Raw genomic sequence first — 9,673 nt, 5'->3', positions numbered from 1 at the left:
GGTGGATATCTGTGATTTGGAGGCCAGCCTGATTTACATAGTGAGTTCCATGCAAGTCCGGTCCACACAGCAGAGACCTTGTCTCACACAGAGGAGCCTCTGGGGCCTATGAAGTGCTCTTCAGACAGGGAGGAGGTTATGAGAGGGTGGGCACCCAGCCCCTGGGATGGGAGTGGGACCTGAGTTCCCTGGCACCCCTCCTCCCCAGAAAGCACTGGGAACTAGGGGGTAGAGCAGAGCAGCTGGGGTACAGCTGGGTCTGTGATCTGGGAAGCAGTGTAGTAGGGGAGCCTTCTGCCCTAGCCCACACCTCAGAGCTGCAGCTGGGCCTGTGGCCTGGGAGGCAGACTAGCAGAGCCTCCTCCCCCAACAGGTAGCTCCTGGCTGCAACTGGGTCATGCTTCTCCACGAGTGGGCCATGGCTAGGACATGGCTGCTGCTGCTTCTGGGCGTCAGGTGTCAGGCTCTACCATCAGGTATGTCCCTCTTGCCTCCCTATTTGGCTCTCACTGAGTTCATCCCCTGGTACCAGCTGAGCCTCTACAGCGATGAGTGGGCTCCATGGCCCTAGGGTTCTGAGGTCTCATGTCCTTCTCCAGAAGGACATGCTGTTGTTTTGTTTTGTTTTCTGAGACAGGGTTTCTCTGTGTAGCTCCGGCTGTCCTGGAACTCACTCTGTAGACCAGGCTGGCCTCGAACTCAGAAATCCACCTGCCTCTGCCTCCCAAGTGCTGGGATTAAAGGTGTGCGCCAACACTGCCCGGACTACTCTAACCTTCTCTCTGTCCTATCCAGTGTTGGGGGTTGGAAGGGAGGTAGAGGCCGGCTGGCCTGGGCTTTGGGACAGAAGTGCTTGGGGTGGGGAGAAACAATCTGGGAGGCTTTACAGAGAAACCGAATCAATTCAGGAGGCTGAGAGTCCTGGGGTCACTCCCAGCCTTCTCCAGTTCTGTTGTTTACAAGGCCTTAGTAATATTAACACAAATACTATTTCCCAAGCTTAGGCAGGAGGGATGGCTCATTGGTTAAGAGCACTGGCTGCTCTTCCAGAGGTCCTGAGTTCAAATCCCAGCAACCACAACCATCTGTGATGGAATCCGAGAACACTCATATACATAAAATAAATCTTAAAAAAAAGAAAGATTATTTCCAAAGCTTACTTACCAAAGAATTACATTATCTTTACTCTTCACAACATTCCTATTGGGCAATTATCGGGAGATTTGGACCTCGATCAATTAAGGGGATTGAGTCAGGGGCCAACCTCGGCTCGGTCTGAGGCCTTGTCCTACACTTGGCCCACTATGTCACATGGCAAAATTTTGGACATTCTTCAAGGCAAAGAAGACAGATTTGTGGTCACAGAGGCTCCAGTGAGCATGCTCACTGGAGGTGTGCTCCGTGTTCCTACACCAGTCATTTGGCCACCTAATACCTTCATCTGATCTTCCCCATTTCTCTGGCACCCTGGGCATCTCTTTATCTTGGCCACACAAGAGTGCATAGTGTCAATTTATTTCCAGTTGCTAATATTGGGGATTTTACTTACATTGCAGAAGCACAGATCTGACTCTGCAGGTTGAGCTCTGATCCTCCCAGGCGCATGCTCCACTGGCACCCAGTCTCTTTTCTCTCACACACACACAAAGTAAATTTTGTTGTTGTTGTTTTTATAACAAAGTTTCTCTGTATAGCCCTGGCTGTCCTGGAACTCACTCTATAGACCAGGCTGGCCTTGAACTCAGAGATCTGTCTGCCTCTGCCTCTTGATTGCTGGGATTAAAAGTATGTATCAACATAGCCTGACATACAAAGTACCTTTTTTTGTTTTTTAAATATTATAAGAACATAATTATTTTTTAAGATTTATTTATTTATTTTATGTATATGAGTACACACTGTAGCTGTACAGATAGTTGTGAGTCTTCATCTGGTTGTTAGGAATTGAATTTAGGACCTCTGGTCTCTCTGGTCAACTCTGCTCGCTCAGGCCCAAAGATTTATTCATTATTATAATTAAGTATACTGTAGCTGTCTTCAGACACACCAGAACAGGGCGTCAGATCTCATTACGGGTGGTTGTGAGCCACCATGTGGTTGCTGGGATTCAGACCTTCAGAGGAGCAGTCAGTGCTCTTAACCACCGAGCCATCTCACCAGCCCCAAGAACATAATTTTTAAAAATATATTTATTTGTTTAATGAGTACTTATGAGAATATATGAGTACGCTGTCATTGTCTTCAGACACACTAGACGAGGGCATAGGATTTCATTACAGATTGAAGTGTTGGGTGTGTAGGCGCTGGGAATTGAACCCAGGACCTCTGGAAGAGCAGCCAGTGCTCTTAACTGCTGAACCATCTCCCCAGCCCAGTATATGTTTTCTTAAGAGAAGAAATAAGTGGGGCTAGAGCAATAGCTTACTGGTTAAGAGTGCTGGCTGCTCTTCCAGAGGATCTGAGTTTCATTCCCAGCCCCTACATGGTGACTCACAACCACCTATGACTCCAATCCCAGGGTACCTGATGTCCCTTTGTGGTCTGTGCAAGCACTGCTTGTGTGTGGGGTGTGGACAGACTTGCTGTCAAAACACTCATAGATGTAAAGTAAAATAAAATCTAGGGGAAAAAAATTAAAAATAGAGTAAGACTCCAAGCCGGGGCCAGGGCACAGCTCTGTTGAGAGTTCAATCCCCAGCACTGGGCTTGTCCTGTGCTAAATCTTCAGGGTGTGCACATGCCTTTAATCCAAACTCTGTAAACTCTGGAGGTGGAGCCAGGAGGGTCCAGAATTCAAAGTGATCCTTGGCTGCATGGGAAGTCTGAGGCCAGCCTGGGCTACCTAGTAAAAGGTCTCTAAACCAAGCCGAGCGTGGTGGTGCACGCCTTTAATCCCAGCACTCGGGAAGCTGAGGCAGGTGGAATTTCTGAGTTCGAGGCCAGCCTGGTCTACAAAACAAAGTGAGTTCCAGGACAGCCAGGGCTACACAGAGAAACCCTGTCTCAAAAAACAAAAACAAAACAAAAAAGTCTCAAAATCAAACCACAATGAAATAGAATAAAAGTCAGATTTGAATATGGGAAAAGGTTAACCATTTGTTAACTTATATTATTGCTAGCTCACTCCTGTAGGGCGATATTATTCTGTCTTCTCATCTCACCGCGGTGCTAGGAACCAATCTCAGGGCTTCCTGTGTTAAAGAGAAGCATCCTTCCACTGCATTTCATTCCTTCCTCCTTTTGTTTACATTAATTTTTACATTTCATGTATATGCATGGGGTGGGTGCATGAGTCTGGCAGTCATAGGACAACTTTCAGGAGTCAGGTTTTTGTCTTCTACCAGGAAGGCTCCTAGGTTTGAACTCAGATGTGGAAATGCACCCTTACTCAGTGAGGCATCTGGTCAGCTCCCATTTCATACAGCTCAGCTTAACCCTGCCTAACGCCATACAGCTCACCCACCAGGCTTCAGTTTCCTATGTTCTGGGATTACAGACATGGATAGCCTCATCAGACTTCCTCTGCTCTCAGGCCAGGCACTCCTCCTCCGTCCTCCCCATAGAGGCATCAGCTCTCCTCAGGCAGCACAACATGGTACTATAACCACTTGTTTATGAAGCTAATGCCTTTCCCACAGGACGAAGTTCCTCGACAGCCCAGGCAGTGTCTTTCTCAGTTTTCTATACCCAGGTGGCAGAGGAAGGAGTTGCTGGGCCGTGGTGGCACACAGCTTTAATCCTAGCTTGTGAGACGCACAGGCAGGAAGATCTCTGAGTTCGAGTTTAGCCTGGTCTGTGAAGCCGGGGCTACAGAGAGAAATCATGTCTCAGAAGGGGTGGGGGTGGGGCTCAGAAAGAATAGACGGACAGACCAGTGGACGATGGAGGATGGATTAATTATAGGAGAAAGGTGGAGATGGCTGGGTGAGTCAGAACTCTGGCTACACAATCATGAGGACCTGAGTTCAAATCCTCAGCACCCATTTGAAAAACTGTGCATTGCTCTAAGTGTGCTTGTAATCCCAGCACTGGACTGAGCCAAGACATGAGGATCACACTGGAGGCTTGCTGGATGCAGGCCTAGCTCTAGGTGCAGTGAGAGACCCTGTCCTAAGAGAACAAAGGGACAGATGATGATAGAACAGGTCAGTTAATATCCTCCTCGGGTCTCCACGCACAAATATATCGCATGTATGCACACACACACACACACACACACACACACACACACACACACGAAGTAGAAACCTAAGGGTGCTTTGAAAAGTCAGCTGTGTTGGGTGGTTCTGTTAAAGCAAGCACATGAAAGGACACGTGAGGTAGGACTCTTTGCTAAGGACACACATGTATTGGTCTGCCTTACATTGTGTAGTTGAGCTCCATTTGTCGGGTCTCTATAAAGAGAAATGCATTAAGAAACTTCTGGTGGCTGGGCAGTGGTGGCGCACACCTTAATCCCAGCACTCGGGAGGCAGAGGCAGGCAGATTTCTGAGTTCAAGGCCAGCCTGGTCTACAGAGTGAGTTCCAGGACAGCCAGGTCAGAAACTCTGTCTTGAAAAACCAAAAACAAACAAACAAACAAACAAACAAAAAAGAAAGAAAGAAAGAAAGGGAGATGTTGGCTGGACTCTGTACCTGGGTACCCTGTGGTTTTCTTCTTCTACCCTTCTCCACCCTTTCGACCCCTAACACTACATAGGAGAGAAAAAAAAATAGGAAAGAGGGTTGGATGTTATTGTTATTACTCCTGATTGTGTTGGTTAGGGGCATCAAGTTGGGGCAAGTTTGATCTTCACCATCAGGATATCTAATTTCTTCTTTTGCTTTCTTCTTTGCCCACGACTACTTAGCAAGCCAAGACTGACAGCAACCAACTAACAACCGCCCACCCACCAACAACCCACCCCATCTCTCGGAGCCCTAGCATCCATACACCCTCTAAAAACTCCTCAGAGTTCCAACCGTCACACAGTCGCAGAAATTATCTTCAGCTGGCCAAACTAGGCCCCTGCTGGAGCAGAGGCAAACCGTAGTCAGCTGCTGCAGACAATCTGAAGCAGCCCCCACGCCCCCAAACCTGGGATTAAAACGAAAGCGCATTCCTATTTCTGTGTTTTTAAAGAGATCAAAATTCTCACTCTTGCAGGCATCGCTGGCACCCCCTTTCCGTCTCTGGCTCCACCCATCACACTGCTGGTAGATGGAAGGCAGCACATGCTGGTGGTTTGCCTGGTCCTCGATGCGGCACCCCCTGGCCTTGACAACCCTGTCTGGTTCTCAGCTGGCAATGGCAGTGCCCTAGACGCCTTCACCTATGGGCCCTCTCTGGCACCGGACGGCACCTGGACTAGCCTGGCCCAGCTCTCCTTGCCTTCTGAAGAGCTGGAAGCCTGGGAGCCCTTGGTCTGTCACACCAGGCCTGGGGCTGGGGGACAGAACCGGAGCACACACCCCCTCCAGCTGTCAGGTGGGGGATGGAGCCTGGGGACCTTTCCTTTTCCATACCATGGGGCCAGGATATGTTGGGGAGCCTGTCTACACTTCCCCCAGTGCTGGATTATAAATATGGGCTACCATTACCTGTTTGCTTGCTTGCTTGCTTGCTTGTTGGTAGGCACTGGGCATGTAAGGGTAGACCCTGGCTCCTGTAAGTGGCTCGAGGCCATAATTCCTGGGCTTTGCAGCTGAGATACATGGTTCAGGTTATCTCTTGAGCCTGTAATCCCAGCAGAGGAGGAAGGAGGATCTCTCTGAGTTCAAAGCTATCCTTGGCTACATAGTGAGTTCAAGGCCTGCTTGGGCTACAGGAGACCTTGTCTCAAAAATCAAAGCAAAAGCAACTCTAGGCTCTGATCTGTGTTTGCTAAGAGCTATTAATAGCTTTCAGTGGCTCATTCATAGGTGCACATATACACATGTTTATATATGTAATCTATAGAAACAGTTCATATACATGTAAACAAAGCCTGCAAGACCAAACAATAACTAAAGAACAAGCCCCCCACATTTACCAACTTTACTCTGTGGCAAACGCTGTTCTAAATGTTTCATTTTATTTTTATTATTTATTTATCTATTTAGTTAGTTAGTTAGTTTTCCAAGACAAGGTTTATCACAGTTTCTCTGTGTAGCCCTGGCTGTCTTGGAACTCACTCTGTAGACCAGGCTGGCCTTGAACTCACAGAAATCCTCCTTCCTACCTCTGCCTCCTGAGTGCTGGGATTAAAAGTGTGCATCACCATGCCCTGCTCCTAGCTTTTTAGTGAGGATGCTGGGGATCCAATTCAGGAAAGCTCTTTACCAGCTAAGCCTTCTCAGCCGAGCAGATGAGGCCGGCTAACCAGTGAGCCCAAAGGGTCTGCCTGTCTACACTTCCCCCAGTGCTGGATTATAAATATGGACTACCATTACCTGTTTGCTTGCTTGGTTGTTTGTTTGGGGGGGGGGGTTCGAGTATAGCCCTGGCTATCCTAGAACTCACTTTGTAGACCAGGCTGGCCTCGAACTCAGAAATCCGCCTGCCTCTGCCTCCCGAGTGGTTTTTGTTGTTTTTTGAGACAGGTTTTTAATCTGTGTAGCCCTGCCTGTTGTGTTTCTTTTTTCAAACATGGGTCCTGGGGATAGAGCTCAGGTCCTTTGCATGTATAGCAAGCACTGTCATGACTGAGCATTTGGGGTCACCTCAGTAGTGCCCTGCCTACAGCAGAAGCTGTAAAAGAATAGGTTCCATATGTGTGTGTGTGTGTGAGGGGGGGGACTGCCATACCTCTTAGGGCTGTCAGGCAGGGAGGTGGGGAATGGCTGCTCAGGACTTGCTAACAAGTGGGCTCAGGGTCTCCACACATGTCCAATATGTCCTGCGGGTTGACCAGGGCTCGACGCAGGGCAGGGGCTGAGAGGTGCTCGCCCTCCCTGTAGCCCTCACTCCTTTCTTCTTGACTCACAGGGGAATCTTCGACAGCCAGGAGCTGCTTTCCGGAGCCTCTCGGGGGTAAGTCACCAGTGGGTGAGGGAGGGACGGTGGCTGGGAACAAGAATCTCAGCACTGGTACCCGGCAGGTAGCATTCAGCTCTAATTCAACCATAGGTCCCATGCGGTTGCTGCTGGAGGACTGAGAAGTTTCCAGTAAGGGGACTGCCTTGCTTGGGGCTAGGCTGGGTTTCAGCCTTCCCTGGGATAAGGTGGGGATTTATTTCTGGACTGCAGTGGAGCAGTGCAGAGGAGAGCTAAAATAAGGGTCTAATGGCTCCTTGGTAGGGGGGTGACAAGCAGTCTTGGTATGAAAGCCTCTGTGTTATTTGATTCCCTGAGGTGCTAGAGGAGCACTGGCTAATAATCCCCTCGTCCATTTCTTGCCCAGAGACACTGCACTATTTATTCTTTGCATCAGAAGCTCGTTCCTGCAGCTTGCCTCCCCGCCAAATAAAATAAATAAAATGAGGGCTAAGCGGGAAGAAGGCACTAATTATTACCAGTAGAAACTAAGGTCAGATACCAGGAAAGAAGTTCCTTGGAGAAGGAGGTGGAAAGAGAGAGTGGCCAACACGGAGAACTGGCTCTCCCTGTTGTGGGCTCCTGGGGACTCCTCATGGCTCCTTCTTCTGCAGGGACACAGCGGCAGGTACTGTGGCTGAGCCTACTGCGCCTGCTCCTCTTCAAACTGCTTCTGCTCGATGTGCTCCTGACCTGCAGCCACCTCCGCCTCCATGTGCTGGCGGGCCAGCACCTCCAGCCACCACCCTCACGCAAGTCCCTGCCTCCCACCCACAGAATTTGGACATAGTTATGAGTCTCTGAGCTTAGATCTTACCCACCCCTCTGAGCCCAGGGTGGTGGTGATGCTGGACACTACTGCTCCCTGGGGCCAGGAAGAACAAAGCCCAGGCTGTGAGGAAGCCAGCTGGGCCCAGAACTCACGATCCCCCCTCAGTGCTCCTTGTTCAAAGTGGGGGTTTCTTTTTGCTTTTTCTGTATGTGATCTGCCTCTTGTAAATGGAGCTATCCTATCAGAGACTGGGCTCTTGTCTCTCCTATCAGACTGAGACTTTGGGAAGAAAAGGACTGTGTCTCTGTCAGACAGGGCAGGAGGATGCACCTGGTAACTGGGCACAATACAAAAGTCTTATAAAACACAGGCATGTCGGGCTGGTGAGACGGCTCAGTGGTTAAGAGCACTGACTACTCTTCCAAAGGTCCTGAGTTCAAATCCCAGCAACCACATGGTGGCTGACAACCATCCGTAACAAGATCTGATGCCCTCTTCTGGTGTGTCTGAAGACAGCTACATTGTACTTACATATAGTAAATAAATAAATCTTTTAAAAAAAACAAAAAACAACAACAACAAAAAAAAAAAAACACAGGCATGTCACAAAGCTTTTCATTTGTGTGTCTGGGGGACATGGTGTGGTACAGATATAGAGGAGGCAGCCATCTGGGTAGGCTGTCTGGAGAAAGAGTGGGAACCTGGAAACCTCAGAGTCTGGGGTCCAGGGAGAGGCTGCAAGGACTCTCCTTCCACTACTGTCAGTCACTGGACAAGGGTCCTTTATGTTTCCTGACCCTGGCACAACCTCTGTGAGAGGGCAGAGCAGAGCCAGGGAGTCAGGGGTAGTGCTCAGCTGCTCACTTGCACAGACTTGACAGAAGAGAGCAGGGCCAGGATTCCTGGGGCGTCAGGATCACATCCAATGCTACCAGCAGAAGACAGTAATTGCAAACCCACGCACTATTAATTAAAGGTCGTTATTCATTTGACAGATATTCACCCAGTATCAGCTAGGAGCCAGGAGCTACAGAGGTTTGCTGTCTTCATTAGGGTTTTACTGCTGTGAAGAGACACCATGACCAAGGCAACTCTTATAAAGGAAAACATTTAACTGGGGCTGGTTTACAGTTCAGAGGTTTAGTCCATCGTTATGGCAGCATGCAAGCAGATAGGGTGCTAGAGAGGTCGCTAAGAGTCCTACAGGAGGTACTTGAGAGTTCCACATCTGCATCTGCAGGCAACAGGAAGAGAGAGTGGGCCACTAGGTCTGGCTTGAGCTTCTGAAACCTCAGAGCGCACCCTCTAGTGACACACCTCCTCCAACAAAGCCACACCTCCTAATAGTGCCACTCCCCATGGACCTATGGGGGCCATTTTTTCCACCACTTTTGGCTCTGTTGGTTTTCTCTCATTCCCTAAAGAAAGCTCTTGCATGGAGATCCCACAGGGAAGAGGGAGAGAGGGATTTACTTCCATTCACACATACCCGTGTGTGTCTGTGGACGTGAGAGTAGGTGCCCATGGAAGCCAGAGGTGGAGTTGGAGTTATAGATGGTTGTGAGCCACTTAATGTGGGTGTTGGGTACCCAATAACTCTGTAAGAGATGAACCTCTGATCTGCAAGCCATCTCCAGTAAAGTGTTTTCCTTTATAAGAGTTGCCTTGGTCACGGTGTCTGTTCACAGCAGCAAAACCCTAATGAAGACAGCAAACCTCTGTAGCTCCTGGCTCCTTGCTGATGTTGCCGATTCCTTGTATCAGTCTTCCTTTCTTCCTCCTTTCTCTCCTTCCTTCTTCCTCTCCCTTCTCCATCCTTCTTCCCTCTCCTACCCTTTGTCCTCTTCTGCATTTTCTTCTACTTCTGCTTCTTCAAGACTGAATCTTGCTACATCGGTCTGGCTGG

General features: G+C 49.1%; 1 protein-coding gene across 1 annotated transcript; it reads left to right on the top strand.

The window, feature by feature from the left end:
• Nucleotides 1-299: 299 nt before the first annotated feature.
• Nucleotides 300-8,349, top strand: Ptcra (pre T cell antigen receptor alpha). Its single transcript, NM_011195.2, has 4 exons — nucleotides 300-476; nucleotides 5,148-5,468; nucleotides 6,948-6,992; nucleotides 7,610-8,349. The coding sequence occupies exons 1-4, from the start codon at nucleotides 398-400 to the stop codon at nucleotides 7,783-7,785; spliced, it is 621 nt and encodes a 206-aa protein (NP_035325.1). The 5' UTR covers nucleotides 300-397; the 3' UTR covers nucleotides 7,786-8,349.
• Nucleotides 8,350-9,673: the final 1,324 nt, after the last annotated feature.

This window comes from Mus musculus, chromosome 17 (assembly GCF_000001635.26).
Source record: "Mus musculus strain C57BL/6J chromosome 17, GRCm38.p6 C57BL/6J".
Lineage (NCBI taxonomy): Eukaryota > Metazoa > Chordata > Mammalia > Rodentia > Muridae > Mus > Mus musculus.
This window is presented reverse-complemented; position numbering and strand designations above follow the sequence as displayed.

What these genes read in the sequence shown, in the direction of transcription:
- Ptcra (NM_011195.2), top strand. Translation starts at nt 398, where the DNA reads ATGCTTCTCCACGAGTGGGCCATGGCTAGGACATGGCTGCTGCTGCTT. An exon ending in GTGTCAGGCTCTACCATCAG is followed by an intron (nt 477 to 5,147) that starts GTATGTCCCTCT and finishes TCACTCTTGCAG; the next exon opens with GCATCGCTGGCACCCCCTTT. An exon ending in CTTTCCGGAGCCTCTCGGGG is followed by an intron (nt 6,993 to 7,609) that starts GTAAGTCACCAG and finishes CTTCTTCTGCAG; the next exon opens with GGACACAGCGGCAGGTACTG.